Genomic DNA, 18,316 nt, shown 5'->3' with positions numbered 1-18,316 from the left:
ACTCTTATGAATCGTAATGTAAATATCTGATATGCAGGATGGTCTTAGGCGACCCCTGTGAAAGGGTCGTTCGACTGCCAAACGGATTGTAACCCACAGGTTGAGAACCACTGCTCTACATGAAACACTTCAAAAGCTTCCCTCTTCTCATCCTTCACATTTCTGCCTTCCCACAGGGGTCCCACCTTCCCACAGGGGTCCTCTAGCCTACTCTTTGTCTTCATTCAGGTGAGAGCTTTTTGTATTTATTATTTGTTTTCATTCCTTTATTCAACAAATATTTATGGAGTGTGTGCTGTGTGTCAGGCTCTATGCTAAACACTGGAAATAAAACAGTAAACAAAACAGACAAGCCCTGCTCTCAAGGAGGTACATTATACTTGGGGAGACAGATAATAATATTACATAGTATTATTATACTAGAGGCCCGGTGTACGAAATTCGTGCACTGTGTGTATATGTGTGTGTGTGTGTGGGGGGGGGGGGGGGTGTCCCTCAGCCCAGCCTGCACCCTCTCCAATCTGGGACCCCTTAAACCAGCAGTCAGACATCCTTCTCACAATCTGGGACTGCTGGCTCCCAACCACTCGCCTGCCTGCCTGCCTGATTACCCCTAATCGCTTCTGCCTGCCAGCCTGATCACCCCTTAAACACTCCCCTGCCAGCCTGATTGACACCTAATTGCTCCCCTGCCAGCCTGATTGCCCCAACTGCCCTCCCCTGCAGGCCCAGTTGCCCCCAACTGCCCTCCCCTGCAGGCCTGGTCGCCCCAAACTGCTCTCCCCTGCAGGCCTGGTTCCCCCTCCCCAACTGCCTTCCCCTGCCAGCCTGGTCCCCCCCAACTGCCCTCACCTGCCAGCCCAGTCCCTCCCCCCAACTCCCCTCCCTCCCCTCCAGGCCCGGTCACCCCCAACTGCCCTTCCCTGCTGGCCTGGTTGCCCCTTAATGCCTTCCCCTACTGGTCCGGTCACCCCGAACTGCCCTCCCCTGCAGGCCCAGTCCCCCCCAACTGCCCTCCCTCCCTTGCAGGCCCGGTCACCCCCAACTGCCCTCCCTTGCTGGCCTGGTCGCCCCTAACTGCCCTCCCCTGCTGGCCTGATCGCACACAACTGACCTCCCCTTCTGGCCATCTTGTGCCCATATGGGGGCGGGCCATCTTGTGCAAGGGTGTGATGGTCAATTTGCGTATTACCTCTCTATTATATAGGATAATCTACATAGATAAAAGCCTAAGCAATCAAACAATTGGTCGACCGGTCAACTGGTCGCTATGATGCACACTGACCACCAGGGGACAGATGTTCAACACACAGGATTAGGCTCCCTCCTGTCTGGATTGGGCCTGCACCGGCTATCTGACATCCCCCGAGGGGTCCTGGATTGCGAGAGGGTGCAAGCCAGGCCGAGGGACCCCACTGGTGCATGAATCCATGCACTGGGCCTCTAGTCTTATATAATAAAGAGCTAATATGCTAATTAGACCAGATGGCAGAACAACCTTCCAGAACAACCAGTGGGCGGGGCTTCGAGGTAAGTTGCCGTGGCTGTGAGGGCTGAGCCCCTTGCACAAATTTCGTGCATTGGGCCTCTAGTATATTTGATAATGATGAATCCTACAGAGAAAAATAAAGCCAGAAATAGGCAATACTGGATTGTTGTTTTAAATTAAGTAGTCAGGGTAGGCCCTGCAGAGAAGTTAACTTTTATCTGTTATTTTTTAACTAGAGGCCCGATGCACAAAATTCGTGCAAGGGGCTTGGTCCTTGCAGCCGCAGCAGCTTGTCTCGGTGGCTTGCCTTGGCCCTCGCAGCCCCGGCTTTGTCTAGAAGGTTGTTCGGCTGTCCGGTCTAATTAGCATATTATGCTTTTATTACTATAGATGTCTAATAACAAATCTTAACAGTCAGCTCCTTAGGTCAGGGACCATGCCTATTTTGCTCACTGTTATAAACTTAGCACCTAGCTCATGCTCAGTATTTAACATGCCTTTAGTCTGTGGATTGCAAAGTAAAGCCTCAGGCCTCTGACAGAGCACTAATTATCTGATATTCATCGTATCAATAGAGAGCAAGTTCAACAGCTAAAGAATTGTTTTACATTATATATAACTGACTTGTTACTTAAAGTTGTGTAGAAATCCTATTTTGGTAAATTATGTTTTCTTTATTTTAAACAATAGCCCCACCAGTAAAACAACCCTTCTTAATTTATCAGTTTTCTAAGTTTGGATCTTCTTTTTTCCCCATCCCTATTTTATTGAGATATAATTGACAGAAGACATTATGCAAGTTTAAGGTGTACAGCATGTTGATTTGATACATTTATATATTGCAAAATGATTACCACCATAGCGTTAGCTAACACCACCATCATAAATCTGGATTTTCTTATATCAGATTTCTTAAAGGAGTAAACTTGATTATCTTAAGGTAGTGGTTCTCAACCTTGGCTGCACATTGGAATCACCTGGGAATCTTTTTAAAATTCTGATTTCTGGGCCTCATCCTCCGGAAATTCTGTTTCTTTGTTACTAATGTTGTGGCCCTACCCCATAATAAAGAAACAGAATTTCTGGAGGATAAGGCCCAGAAATCAGGATTTTAAAAAGATTCCCAGGTGATTCTAATGTGCAGCCAAGGTTGAGAACCACTGTCTTAAGGGCTCTTGCTTCTAATAAAATCATACTTTTTTATTTTGTTAATCCTCACCATAAGATATTTTTTCCTTTGAATTTTTAGAGAGAGTGGAAAGGAGGGAAGGAGAAAAAGAGAGAGAGAGAGAGAGACAGAAACATCAATGTCAAAGAGACACATCAATTGGTTGACTCCCACATACACCTGGACTGGGCTTGGGATTGAACCTGCAACTCAGGTACGTGCCCTTGACTGGAATCAAACCTGCGACCCTTCGGTACTCGGGGACGTCACTCTAAGCACTGAACAACACCGGCCATACTGTTACTTTAAAACACCTAAACACACACTTACCCTGTGATGCCAGATGTAACATAGTCTTTCCCCAAGTAGTTATAACCATGGCGAACGAGGTCTTCACACACATCCTTCACTTTACTCCCTCCAAAGGCGGTGCCGTAGTGGAATCTGCCATCTAACACGCCTGCCTTGCCCGCCAACAGCTCAATTAACTTTCCCACCTGTGGGATGTGAACAAATTAAGTGAGTACCTTCCTGTGGTATAGAAATCCTGTCTGTTTATTTAACTCTGGCCTACTTCCCTAAAGAATTATGAAACTACTACTATTAATAAGAGTGATAAATTAATAGCAAATATTTATCTCTCTCCTACTGTGTGACTGACTGTTAGAAAAGCTTGACATGTGTGATCTAAGTTTATGCCTCCCAAACTGCTAGGAGACAGGTACTATTATTTCCCTGACTTTACCTATGAGGAAACTGAAGTACACAGAGGCTAAGCAACTTCCCCAAGTCACACAGCCAATAAGTGCTGGAGCCAGGATTATAAAACAAAACCCATAGAAAGGAAGCTGCATTAGGTTCAATACAAAGGGCTCTCTTTTCCGAGGGGTAAGTGTGCCACCCAGAAGACTGCTCTCAAAAGGAAGGGCAAACTTGCTCCACATTCGCTCTGTAGAGGAGAGTCGTCCAGCATTGTCAGGAGCTGAGAATCTAGTTATTTGACGAGGGGTCAAAGAGCCCTTTCTAAATATCAGTTTCAGGGTCCCCTCACACCCACTAACTGCAAATCAACTGCCAGCTTTCTTCCTTAAGAGCAGTGCCTCTGAAAACCATCCTGACCGTCATTCGTGATGGGAAGCCGTGAGGGTTCATGATGATGTCCGGACAGATGCCGGAGTCACAAAACGGCATGTCTTCCTGAGGGACGATCAAACCGCAGACACCTGGGGGAAGAGAAGATTTCATGCCACGTAAAGCAAACTGGCAGAAAGGAAGAATACAGTAGTTAACTGGGCCCGCCCTGCCGCCATCTCTATTTTTACTACTCTCAAACCTGCCCCATGGTCTCTATCAAGAGTAACAAAAGCAATATCCAATAATCCCACTAGATGAATAGTTCAAAAATGGCTGTCCTTACAGAAAGGCAGTGCAGCCTGTGGCCTGGCCTGCTGGCGCGACACTCAGTGGTGCTGTCAGGCAGCTCACCCAACCTCTCGTGCCACCGAGATGGAAGAGCAGCAACTTCACTGGGTCCTAGCCCCGTCAATGTCCCTGAAACTTCAAGTCAGCAGCAATTTCAGTCCTTGTCATCTTGTCCATGACTTGCTACACATTGCACTCAAATCACAGGAATCCAAGTTCTCTGACCACCAAACACAGAACTGATTGAATGAGGGGTGTGTTTAAATTATGGTTTTAAAAACCTGTGACAAGAAGTACTCGTGTGTGGCTGACGTGCTGATGGGACTGCCTATTGGCTGCAGAGTGCTAGCTGGTTGGTTGATTTCTGCCAGGCTTCCCTGGCTGAGTCTAAACTGCCCTAAAGAATTTTAATTCCTATAGCTTATAACTCATTACAAAAATGATCTTTGATTGAAGTTGTAAAGTTGAACAATAAAATTAAATAACAAAGTATTCTTGGAAGAAAAGACTAAAATTATAAATGTATCCTAAGAATGAAAACAGAACAAAACAAAAATCTACCAACTCCACACACCACTAATAGACTCCTAAATTAACTGTACATTATTACTCCTTTAACAGTATTCTAACTTGTAGGAAGTTTTTTGATTAAATACTTGGTAATTCCTCTTACATCCTTTTCTTGGTAGGAGGAATAGGAGTATAATTTAGATTGTTAACCACAATCTATATAATCTAGAATTGAAAAACTATTATTGAATGGCATTGGACCCAAAAAATGCTTTTATATTTAGTAAAATTCCTTTTCCTGGGTATATAAATTACCCGTACCGATTGAAAAGAAATTGCTCTCAAAGAAACTTTTCATTGCTCAGTTTGATTTCTACATACGCACTTACACTATTTTAAAATAAAAGTTTGGTGATGTTCAAAGAAAAAGGACGCCATTTGCCTATTTAACATTGGTTATTAATACTCTGATTTCTAGTGGTTGCCAACAATATGGCAATTAGGTTTATGGATTTGAATTCCATTGTATGCAGGTAGTTTAACTGGCTTTTTGGTTGAAATTGCATTGTTTGTTATAAAGAAAGTATGCTTTCCTACACGAAGAGCAGAAACATTCAGTTCGCTTTATTTCAAATTCAGCTACAACATGTTAGAATTTAAATCAAGCACAGTGTGTGACCCTCATTTCTTCCCTCTGAAAATCCATCTTATCCACACTGAAATTATCTGACAAAACACTAGGGCTACTAGGAAATCCACTCTGAAAGAGATGAAATTGTAGATGCACAGATAACAACACTGTTTGGCAGTGAACAAAATGTTAAAAATAGCAAATCTTAAAGAGGCCAGTGGTGGGATGTGGCTGGGTGAGAATGCCATTCTGGAGGGTTCAGCTACATCCCTTAAAAACAAACCAAAGAAAAACTTCAGCACCCCTCCAGCAGTAGTTTACAGGGGATGGATGCCTGCGGCTGCTAAGGAGGAAGCTGCTTGTTTACCCTCCAACAAGAGAAGGTGGAGTGAGGGGCAGGAGGTACCAAACCCAAGGAGGAAGCATGGCATACTTATACTGGAGGGGGGTAAGGAGAGGGATGATTTGCATTTTCCATTCTCAGTTTTAGCCAGCAGGTTAATTCCAGCAAATGTAACTTTAAAATGAAAGCAATGCTCTTCCCCCTAAAATCCGAATTTCTAATAACTCTGCTTGAAATCTGATTAATATTTAGCATAGAACTTCCTTTTGGGGAAGTTATTTTCTAACTAGCACTTTTCTGACATTGCACTTAAAACTACATATAAGTAACTTTCAGATTTTTTTCATTCCATTAGAGGAGCCGCATTGGCCACATCTGAATCAAGGGCACCTGTAAGCCAAAAATTAAATCTTAGCTAACTTAAAATTACTTTAGGCTCTGAAACCCTTTTATATGCCAAGATGGTTCCCATAGCAGACAGCCCTGTGTTGTTTGTTTTGTGTGAAAGTGAATGATAAAAGATCCATGAAATCGACACAGAAAGCCAGAACAGCAGAAAGAACTGAGGGCTCTCCATCATTGCGGCTTCTACCCTCTGCTGACTTGCAGAACAATGGAAGCTACACATCCAACTGCAGATCTAACACAGCTGTGCATTTCATTAGATGAAGAGCACTAGTGACACAAGTAAATAATTAACTTATTCTGGTCCGCTGACTGTGCTTATGAGACCAGTCATAGCTGACAGATTTTAATACAAGTTAACACAAAGAAAACATAATGAGCTTAGAAGTTAAAACAAAATATTTAGACAGAATTTGATGATCTCAAATCTCAAATTAGACAGATGATTGTTAAAAGTCTGCATTTTACTGAATACATTAGGGGAGAAGAGAGCTCTCAATCTCAGACCCAAACTTTTTTTTTTTTTTTTTTTTAAGAAATGGTATTCTCTGTTTCAGAATTATTTAAATCCTTAATCATAGCAGGAAGCTTCCTTTTATTTTCAAATAAAAAATTGTAATTTATTTCCAGGGACAGAGCATAAAATCTCTTTCTATAAATAAACTCTTAAAGGTTATAGTCACTTTTCTTTAAATGCTGGTTTAAAAATGTAAATGATATGCAGTACACCTCAGTGTGTTACTACTCCCTGGGTCCTTGAAAAGAGGATGGACTACAAATAAACCATATCTAATGGAAGCTGTTGTAGAACAACTACTGATTCATACCTTAAATGCTTACACAGCATTTCAGATTTTAAAATAAAATTTCATCCCCTGGCCCATGCCTGTGTCTCAACCCCATTGTATATAGCACAACCTCCTGGCAATGAAATGCAAATACAACAGTTTAACAGGCCCGAAAACATTTAATGCACTTATAGGGGCCACTGGGAATTAGACCATAGACTATAGTACAAAATTTTAACAAATGAAAATAGATAATAAGGAAAAACTGGCACACAAAAAGAGCAGAAAGGTTCTATAGAGACCCAGTCAAAATAAAATTATTCTATCACCATCTATCTTATTTTCAAGTTGTAAAGGTGAGAATTTAGGGAGTCTAAAGAAACAAGTCTGACTGCCAAGCCGCTCAGGAAAGGCAAATTTGGGGACCCACTGTCACAGTTCCCTCAGCGTCATGCCCCAGACACTAGAGGCTCTCACACCAATTTGTTATTTCTATTTTCATGGCCTAGCAGAACAACATATAAATCACTTAAAGAATAGGTTTACCCAGCAAAAAAAAAAAAACACAAAAAAAACTCCAGTTAATCTGATGAATCATTCTTAGAAAGTGTTTCTAATTATAAACAGCAACTGACTTGTTCAAAAGTCTTTTTTAAAAATTAGTTTTAGTGTAATGGTCCTATCACAATTCAAATAGAAAAAAAGAAGGTAAGGATGTAATAAAAATGGTAAGGAAAAACTAAAGCATTCTAATACCGTATCAAGAAAGGAAAGCAACTTAATAACAGAAGACAACTTAATAACATCGCTGATTCAAGAGATGTTCTGATGGGACTTCAATGTTTTAGCAACCCACAAGCAAATGGTTTTCTACTTTGTCGACAGCCAGGTCTCATTTTAATATCACACTGTTTCACTTTTTAACTTAAAATTTTTTCCCTTTAGCAAGACTACCTTCCATAACCACTTTGGGATTGAATGTACCGTTCCGAGGGTGATATATGTTCTTACTCTTCCTTTTTTGAGCGAGAGAATCATTTCCCTCAATTACCAAGCAGCTGCTATGTGACAAGTGCTGTGATGGAGGTGGGGACATAGGAAGAGGCTCAGGGACACAACTCCACTTGAGAGGAGGCCTGCAGATTAAGCTGACTGAATACTGAAAATGAAAACATTTATACAATTCAGCTTGCCACATTCTAATGCTCTGCTTTCTGCAAGTGCCTGTTAGACAAGGCTATTTATTCTGCCCAGTTTGACACTTTGCACGAAATGAAGGGTGAAATGATGCTGTGATTTTTCTCTATCAGTCATAGTGCAGGAGGAGGACTGATGTTTAGTAAAGGAGTGATCACTGTGCAATGCCTGGTCTTAATGAGGTTCATAAATGTGTGTGTGGGGAATGTCATCTGTAAAGGACTCATCACTTCTTGGATTCTCAGATCTATGTAGGGCAGGAGATCAAGGAATCTGGTGACCTTAATTTGACTCTGTGCTGTTCCACTGACATGGTGTTTCCTAGCGGGTGGAGGGAAAGCATCACTTTCTGGCAAGACTTAGTTGTTTGGTCTTTGTAATGGGGATAATTAGCACCTATCTCATGGGGCAATTGTGTCAAAAGAACAGATGAGGGGTACTAATGTCTGAGAGGTACTTTAAGGTCCTTAGAGAAAGGCGGCATCTAAATTCAAGGAATTATTATTATATAAGAAACCTAATTATTCTCAGCAGGAAGCAAACTAGCAAAAGCAAAGGTGACCAACTCAATGAATGGAAGAATCAAGTGCAGTTGCACTAACTTTGGTTGAAGAGCTGAAAAGAAGCTCACTCTGGTTGGGCTGTGCAGATAATTTCACACGACCAGGACAGTGTCTCCTAATAACTTAAGAACTTCACAGGATTGGGGCTGAGGATTTCCAGTGTGGAGCAGTTTACTGCTGATGAATATAGTGGTAAATGGAGCCAAAGAAGCAGCAGGAATGCTTTCAAGTTTGACTGTTCGTATTAAGCAAAAAAAAAAAAAAAAAAATGTTTTTGCTTTGAATAAGCTCATCTCCATAAGCCTTTCTATATTCAGAAATGTAAATCTCTAAATCAAAACGTGAAAGCTAACACAGGTGGTTACTCCCTTTCTTCCTTTCCCCCTTTCCAGTGATTGAATTAACCTTCTTTTATTTTCCTCAACACCACCTTAAATAATCCCAAGGGGGAGGGAAGGAGACAAAACTGTTGAATCATATTAGCTTTGTTCTGCTGTTGAATCACTTCCAGATCTATCACATCACTTGCCACTATCCCGGTTGACATAATTTTAATTCGGCTCTTCCTTACATGTTAACAGATAAATAATGCATAAGAAAACTTGATTAGCTTTCTTATTAAAACATCACTCTAAATGAGAGGAGGCGCTAGAAGACAATACAGTTTTTACATGGCTTTCCCATGAGCAGTTGAATGGTTGATGTGATAAATTTGCATAGTCTGAAGCACACAAAGGGCTGATTAATTGAAACCCTTACAATGCTTCTGGAAGCAGCTATTGTAAAACAATAACCATAGGAACTTTACAAAATACACACGGCTGAATGTGTCAAGAGCTTAATAAAATGTGTTGGGGCTACACTATTTGGAAACAGAATTGGAGATTTTTATTCTGGGCCATAAAACACTAACTGCCCTAATTTCAAAGCTTTAGTTGGATATTTACTGAAAGGTCAGAGGGTTACTGGCTAGCTGCTGAAGACCAAAATTTGTTCTTAAAATAGTAAATTAAATAAAATCTCCTTATAATAAAGGTGTCTATGTGGACAAAATAATCCTGATTTCTAACATTTAAGCAACAGCTGCCAGAATTTCTTTTTGGACCCAAACTCTGACGGATCGTTTGGCAACACACCTTATCTTGGGGCTCACACTATTAGCTCCATTGGCCCCTTCTCCCCTCCCACTTGGAATCTTTCATTCAAGCAGGATCAAGCAAAGTAGGGAGCCAAAGATATCCGACTTTGAAGCTTCAGTCTAGCAGAGAGGATTTTAGGCAGTCTCAAGTGCTACATGAGTACAAGGTGTTGTTATTATTATTATTACTTTAAATCAGAGTCTTTTCATTCTGTTTTAGAAAGCATAATCTAGAAAAAGGAAATAAATAAAGGTGTGGAAAAAGCAAAACTTTTACCCAAACCTTATTTAACAAATAAACTTTCCTCTCGGCTTTCTGCCACACACAAATTAAAATTTTCCTACTTCCCACAGCCTCTTCATACCTAGTATATAAAGATTCTTTAATCAAAGTCTTAATAAATTAATTCACCAGGTTGTTGAATCACTTTTTAAATGCAAAGTGAAAGCAAGTGACCTCATATGAAAATTTTAATGAGAGGGTCAAAGAAAAATCTTCCAAACATTTTTATCCATAAATGCATAATCCTTATGAACCAAAGATACACAGAATCATCCCATTAAAAAAGTCTTTTGATAAGACTGTACTTCTACTTTAAAACAAAGGGTGACTTTACTCTATTTTAAAGAGCTATCTGAGGATTTAGGGGAGATACTGAGGAGTGTGTGCCATTATCTCAGATTTGCAGTTATTAAAAAACTTCTGTTTGCCAGGACACTCTTGCTCAAATACAGTTCTTTTCCTTAGGAATACTGTTTGGTATTGCTGCCCAATTCTGTGATCTACAGGACCTTTGTTGAGGTGCTAATCCTTTTTCACATGAGAGACTGAGAAGTGTTCTTTCAGGGAAGTGATATATTGCTTTCCCCACACATCAAAGGAGTCCACGGTTTCCTCCCTCATTGTGAACGGCAGCAAAGTAAGAGGAAAATATAATAATTTAGTTTGCCTGAGCACTGAAATGAAACTTGGGAATTCCTTAGGCTGACAGATAATTTTTGTTAAAGAATTAAAAAACAAAAGAGCTGGAAATCTGCTCACCCCTTTTTTAAAAAAAATATTTTTTTATTGATTTCAGAGAGGAAGGGAGGAGAGAGAGTTAGAAACATCAGTGATGAGAGAGAATCATTGCTTGGTTGCCTCCTGCATGCCCCCCACTGGGGATCGAGCTTGCAACCCAGGCATGTGCCCTTGGCCGGAATCGAACCTGGGACCTTTCAGTCGCAGGCTTATGCTCTATCCACTGAGCCAAGCCAGCTAGGGCTGCTCACTCTTTTAATAAGTGAACTAAGCATCAGAAAAAGCAAGGCCCAAGATAAAGATGTCTGCTTTTGATGAGTTACCTTCACACAGAACTTATACCAAGGTTCAAGAGACTTACATAAGTTATTTTGATTTTAATAAACAGTCTAGTTCCAAACACAACTCCAATCCACATTAAATGTGGATGCCTCTTCCTAACTTTAACTCTTTCCATAAAGAGATCAAGAAAGAATATGAAGAGAAAACATGAAGAACATTCCAGACCTACATTCTACTCTGTTTCCCTCTATGGAGCATGATTATGCATCTATCATATAAGTCTGGCCTCAAGGTGTCCAGAAGTCCAGAGCATTTGGAAAGGATATTAAGACTTTAGGGTTTTAATATTTATTTCCAACTGAAATTAAAACAAAACTAAAAAACGTTCCTTCCCTTGAAAACAAACACGCAACAAACTCACAACTTTGGTGCATAGAAGGTTATTACTAAACTAGAGGCCCGGTGCACAAAATTCATGCATGAGTGGGTCCCTAGGCCTGGCCGGCTATCAGAGCCTATCAGGGCCTGGTGGCTGCTGGCCGGGGTCTGGGGGCCTCCGGCCGGTGGGAGAAACCAGGGGAGGTTGGCTGGCCGTGAGAGGTTGGCTATGAGAGTGCACTGATCACCAGAGGGCAGCTCCTGCATTGAGCATATGCCCCCTGGTGGTCAGTGTGCATCATAGCAACTGGTCGACAGGTTCAGTAGTAACAGTTGCTTAGGCTTTTATATATATAGATCATCTCACCTTTCTCAGTACTTTGCATTCCACAAAAGGATGAACTGTTGTAAAGATTCTTGATCAAAGACGCAGCTCTTTGGGGGGATTCACTGTGCATTTATTGATGAGGTACATCATGGACTTCTAAAGACCCAAAGAGGACTGTACTTTATTAACCTTTGAATTTCTCATTAGAAAACTGCACTGGAATTCCATTATCTAGGAGGTGTGCTGTGAGTGAGCCCTGACTGCTTCTCAAGTTGGAATAGTCTTTATGTTATTTGGGACCCCTCTTCTTTATGAAACACTTTCTCCTTCCTGCATGCTTGGCTTTCTGTTTAGTCATCTTCCATTCTTGAGGTCATAGAAGGCAACACTACTTATTGGGTCACATTTTTAACAGCTACTGATCAAACACTTTCACTTTAGTGGGACTTCTCTGATCAATTACACCTAATCTTTGCTTATGGCACAGCACTGATACTGATCCCCAAATAGTTAGTACTAATTCTCCTGCTCCAGTTCATCCACTCATTCTGTCCTCTTCAATCTTCCTCAGCTCTTTTATAACATAAACCACTGCTGTTTAGTTTCCTCTTCACATTTGTTTCATTTAGCTATTAATTATCCTACCAGCTTTGAAGTGTTCAGGCTTGAGAAGGATAGACACTCATGTTCTGTGAAATTAAATCAAGTCTCCTCTGATTATTAGAGAAGATATTTTAAGAGGCATTACCTGCAGAAATTCAACCTATACACTATGCATAGACCAAAAGAATCTTTAACAACAGCTCTCTCAAAGTCAACTTTTTAAAAAAAAAAAAATATATATATATATAATTGATTTTTTTTTTACAGAGAGGAAGGGAGAGGGATAGAGAGTTAGAAACATCGATGAGAGAGAAACATCGGTCAGCTGCCTCCTGCACACCCCCTACTGGGGATGTGCCGGCAACCAAGGTATATGCCCTTGACTGGAATCGAACCTGGGACCCTTCAGTCTGCAGGCCCATGCTCTATCCACTGAGCCAAACCGGTTAGGGCTCAAAGTCAACTTTTAACAAAAGATAAAAATCAGGCAACACACACGGCCATGTTGCTTTCTGAACATCAAGAATACAAACTTAATGCCCTAATGCAAAGGGGAAAAGAGGTAGGCATAAAGAGACCCTAAATAAAAATAATCTTTACATTTTTCACATGTGTTAGCTTGCAGGTGGTGCTATAAAGAAAAAACAGTATTTCCAAACAACTTTCCACATCAAGAGTGAAAACTAAGTTCAACTAACTACGGGTCCTACCGTGGCATGTATCTAGACCAATCACAAACAAATCACTGCAGGAATCATGGTGTGACACATACACCCTGAAAATTCACAACACTATCAATTTTTATCAGCTCATGTCATGACAACCACAAATAGCATAAATATTGTGAACTACATTTTTCATTTCATTCACATTTTACTTGCCAACATCCAACTTTTAGGTCTGATCCAGTTCCTCTCTGGCCCCCACACTAAGGGCTGGGTTGTTGTGTGGCTTCTTGGAGACACTGCCAGCTGTGCCCACTGCACATGACTACAGCTCACTGTTCCGTTTCTGGTTTCAACTATCACAGCTTAGCCAGATGAACAGGAGAATGGTCAAAGTTGAGGGCTCAAAAATTTATTTCCGTTTATATCTGCTCAAATTCTTAACAGATTTTGAATTTTAACTAAGACTACTAAAACCTGACCAGAGTATATGCATATATGTATAACCCATGGACAAAGACAATAAAGTGCTGAAGACCTGGGGTGGGGGGTGGTGGCAGGCTAGAAGGGGTCAATGGGGGGAGGGGGGCATACGTAATACTTTCAACAATAAAGATTAAAAATAAATAAAATAAAAATAAAACCTGACTAGAACACCAATCAAAAAAGGGAGTGGGAATAATGTTTTACAATGAGTTGATTTTAGAAGAGATACCGGAAAAACACAGCTCTATGTTAGGAGTATGTCTTTATATGAGTTTGGCAGGCAATTCTGGAACAAAGTATCTGGGGAATAGGGTTTACTCTGGATTGGTGGCTGAGAAGTACTATGTAAAGTTGTTTATCCAGGAAGAATAGGAATTTTAAGAAGATGACCACTTAAGGAGGAAACAGAAAAGATATATTAAGAAATATTAGTATTCAAGTAAGACTCAGGAAAAGGCTATGTCTTACCCAAGGGGAAATCTCAGGGAAAATGGCAATCCAGGGGACAGAGTGGTAATGGGCTATCCCCTGCAGGAGCTATTATTTGCAAATATCTGCTATTCGGTTGGTTGTCTTTATATGTTTTGTTGGTGGTTTCTTTTGCTGTGCAGAAGCTTTTCAGCTTGGTAAATCCCATTCGTTTATTTTTGCCTTTACTTGCCTTGTGTTTGGGGGCATTATGAAGAAAATCTTCTGGGGGGAAATATGGTCCAAAAAACTATTGATTGTGTGGACAATTGTTGAGAGACTGCTAATGGTATAGAAGAATGGTAATAGGTGTAAGAAAAATTAAGCAAATAAAAATATGAAATTATTAACTTCAGAAAAAAAAAAAGTTATAAAACAAAGGAAACGCATCCAACAACTGTTTGGCTTGGAAGTGAAGAATATTTATGTAGTAATAGTAATGGAATCTAAATAATTAAATACCCCCAAATTATAATAAGTCTGTGCTGGAAGTAGAGGTGAAGAGTATGGAAGAGAGGTAACAAAGTGGTAGGTCCTGCTATCTATCATATAATAGGAAATCAATATCTAAAATGGAAGAATGAATATATAGCTGTCTAAGGAATTCACTACAAACTGTGAAGATAAAAATGAAAAGAAATTGCTTCTGGGAAGCAGAACTGGAAGAAAGGCAAAGACTGATGTTCTTTAGTACAAATCCTCCTTTTCTGTACTATTTGACCTTTTTAAACCATGTGCATTTATTATTTAATAAAAAATTATACTTAAAGGAAATGAAAATTATGTTCAGTTAAGGGTTCTATGTCATTCCTTCCTTATAATACTCTATTAAAAGGTTACAGTATCTATTTTTTGTTTGCTGTTTTTTTCTCAATCTTTTCAATAAATCTGATGAAGCTGTAAAAGGAGGAAATACCAAGGAAATCTAGACTAATCAGAAGGTTTTCAACCTTGGATTAAAAACCAACTGGAAAAGGAAAACTAGCAAGATAAACTCCTCACCACAAACGAAAGGTCATCTAAACCCAGGAGGACTTCTTTTGGTTTCACATAGAGCTGTACAAGTCAAAGCCCCCCGAAGACTGAACAGATCTCTAAAAGCTGAAGTTTTAGGTCATTGAAGTTGGAAACCACTTCTGTCAATGATACAATTATCTGTATCATATTAATAGTTTGAAAAATGCTATAGCGCAAAGATTTACTGACATTTTATGTAGAGGACTGTATTTATAGGAACTTACTAATCAAGTGTGCTTTTCCATTTTCAAAAGTACTGCTTTGTCCATATTATTCATACACATAGTCACATATAATAGATCAAAACCTATGTAAAACCAATCCATTAAGAGTAGAGAATCTGTCCCTTTCTATTTCCTCTACCTTCAATTCATTCACATATTCAACCATTATCAACTATCTATTACATAACTACTATAAAAGAGGCTCTGTCAGACTTCATGAGAATAAAGACATAGTCCTTGTCTTCAGAAAGTTTAGGGGAGTTAGAACACAGTGGATAATCACTGAAATGTATGCCAGCCTTCAGGTATGTACAATACTCTGATGGAATAAAGCACAAGGATTTGGGATATGCGAAGTTTGTAAACTGATTCAGAATAGATATTTTCTTATGGTGTACACTGTTGTAAAGCTTCCAGTGCTGACATTTTATAAGAATATCAAGCTTTGCTCTTGTCCAGATAATAGGTCAAGTAAAACTGAGCCTGTAAACAAGGTTATGATGACCCCAGAATGACTTAGGAGTGTATCTCAGAAATTATCAAGACCAAGAGAGAAGAAGAAACAGATTTTCATTGTCACTGGTAAGCAGCAGAAAAAACTAAAATCTCAAGATATGTTTTAAAAAACTCAAAAGGTATTAAGAGTTAGCATCTTAGAAAATTGTACAAAGCAAGGTGTCAAAAATTTAGACTTATACTGGAACCAACTCTTATAAAATACTGATAGGGTAAAATAATTCTGCATCTGTCAACTGAACTAAAATACTTTTGATGAAATAGTATCTTAGTCTGAAAAACTTTCATTGATGGAATGACAATTAAGGCTGGATTGATTTGACCAAACAAATTGTAATATTGGATATACTTGCTTGGCAAATAAACAGTTAAAATCAGTAAGAATATTATAATATTATCAATTAAAAAAAAAAGATATCACACTAGCAATTTATAAGCAAAGGTGAGGGTAAGATTCAAGGTTGAAGAGTAGAATGAGTAACAGCCACTGTTAATGATCTTGCTATCCTTTCTTTACCATCAAATACGTATGTGCCAGGCACAATGCTCACTGCTTAATAATCAGAATAGTAGTTAGTTCAAGAGCATGGATTCTGGAGCCAGTCTGCCAGGGTTCAAAATCCAGTTTGCCAACAAACTGGGGACCTTGGGAGAACTACTAATCTTTCTGTGCCTCTGTTTCCTCTTCTGTAAAATGAGGATCATAACAGTACCTACTCCTAGTACTGTGAGAGAAGTGAGTGCTGAGAACATAGTAAGGCACACAGTACTACAAAAGTGTTAGCTGCTGCTAATGTTCTTGAAATTAGAAAGCGCCAGACAAAGCCAAAATTCAAACCCCAGGATGAACTTTCCCTCTCTTAAACAATATATATATTGACTAAAAGAGGCCATAATAATAATGAGTTCATTAATAGGGACACAATGCTTTGGTTTTCGAAGATAAAAAAACAAAACAAAATAAAACCACAAATGGATGAAAACCCAACAGTAACCCTCAATGAAAAGTGTGAGGCCTGCCAGTGGGATCCGATGGAGAAACACCATCTAGGAGGCGGAACGCTGTGCAGTGGACAAAGCACTGCACTAGAGTTGGGAGACCCGGGTTCTTACACCAGCTCAGTAACTGACTAGTCGGGTGCCCCTGACTGGCTACTTAACATGTAGGGTCTCAACTGCCTTATCAGTTACATAAAGGGGCAGGTAACTCTGAGGTATCTTCTAGTGCTGACATCCTATGATATTATGACCCAACAGAACATATAGTAGTTTAAATATGTACCTTTCATAAAAAAATAGGTATTACTATTGGTTTTTTGAACAGCTACCTATACTTCAGTAGGTACGTCATCTAGAATGTATTTATAGTTATAACTTTGGTCCAAGAAGTTGCAGGAGAATGAAATAAATAGCACAGAGAAGCAATTCTACAGTATATTTTAAAATGCCTTTAAAATATAAACAGGTTAATTTGAGAAATAAAATAAGAATAATTTTGATGACAATGTAATAATTTTTTCAAACATACTACATTTTTTAATAGGGGAAAGTTATCAAACATCTCTTACATATGTGGTTAATAAATATTTTAGTATATTCAGTTTTACTAGTATAAACAAGCTGAGAAATGAAGCAATTTACCTTTTTGCCCATGACGACTGCTGAATTTGTCTCCAATTTCTGGACGCCTTGTCTGTCTCAGCAGCATTTTGATTAGAAAAGCATCTTCAGCATTTGAAGATATCATCACTTTTTCAATGTATGAATCTGTTGCCCCTTTGTAGCTAGTGTTAAGAGGAAATCAACAAAACAGAGTTTCAAACTGCCAAACCTATCACCCCCAGACCACAGGTTTTACTTAATACCTACCCCAGAATATTTTGACATTCCCATTTTGGGCTCCGAAAAATTACTTTCCTTTTTAATACTAATTCAATTACAATTTCCCATTTCTACTCCTAGTTTAAAATGGCTAACACTTACTAAGCATTTATTATGAGGCAGACATAATGCAACTTAATCTTCACAACACATAGTATTTATATATTGTTATTCCCTTATTATAGACAAGGAAAACTGATGCTTAAAGAAGAACGTGCCCCGGACATATGAAGTGGCCCTGGGATTAGAACTGACGCCTGTCAGACTTGACTCCAAGTTCTTAACCACTTTTACTGACTGAGCTTTCCCATTAACTTTTTCACATACTTTGCCTCTTCTCTTACCTGTTTTTCATACAATAAACATTATTAAGAGTCTAGTCCAGGGGTGGGCAAACTTTTTGACTCGAGGGCCACAATGGGTTCTTAAACTGGACCGGAGGGCCGGAACAAAAGCATGGATGGAGTGTTTGTGTGAACTAATATAAATTCAAAGTAAACATCATTACATAAAAGGGTACGGTCTTTTTTTTTTTTAGTTTTATTCATTTCAAACGGGCCGGATCTAGCCCGCGGGCCGTAGTTTGCCCACGGCTGGTCTAGTCTGTCAGACCCTTTTAGACTCTGAACATACAAAGATTAAGTAGACATGGCTACTGCCCAAAGGAACTCACAATACAACGAAGGATAAGAAAAAGGCGAGTACAGTGAAGATGCCAGGAAAGATGCAAGGGAGACAACCATCAATCCTGTTAGGGTTTGGATATGACAGTAGTGATGGGGAGGGCAGGCTG

At 39.6% G+C, this 18,316-nt stretch overlaps 1 protein-coding gene across 9 annotated transcripts in view; it reads right to left on the bottom strand.

Moving 5' to 3' along the window:
* Positions 1–18,316, bottom strand: part of POLR3B (RNA polymerase III subunit B) — a 106,778-nt gene that overhangs the window by 11,411 nt on the left and 77,051 nt on the right. For 7 of the 9 annotated variants that reach the window (XR_004966001.1, XM_036298705.1, XM_036298704.1 and 4 more), the window contains 3 exons: positions 17,284–17,426; positions 3,777–3,880; positions 2,988–3,154 (listed from right to left, as the gene is read on the bottom strand). Coding sequence is in view for 6 of the 9 variants with exons in the window: in XM_036298705.1 (XP_036154598.1) it covers positions 2,988–3,154; positions 3,777–3,880; positions 17,284–17,426 (414 nt within the window). In the remaining 3 variants the exon portion in view is untranslated. Of the gene's footprint in view, positions 1–2,987; positions 3,155–3,776; positions 3,918–11,702; positions 11,820–17,283; positions 17,427–18,316 lie in introns of those variants that run through there. The other 2 variants (XR_004966003.1, XR_004966004.1) reach the window with 2 other exon arrangements.

The sequence above is a fragment of the Myotis myotis genome, unplaced genomic scaffold (assembly GCF_014108235.1).
Source record: "Myotis myotis isolate mMyoMyo1 unplaced genomic scaffold, mMyoMyo1.p scaffold_m19_p_3, whole genome shotgun sequence".
Classification (NCBI taxonomy): Eukaryota; Metazoa; Chordata; class Mammalia; order Chiroptera; family Vespertilionidae; genus Myotis; species Myotis myotis.
This window is presented reverse-complemented; position numbering and strand designations above follow the sequence as displayed.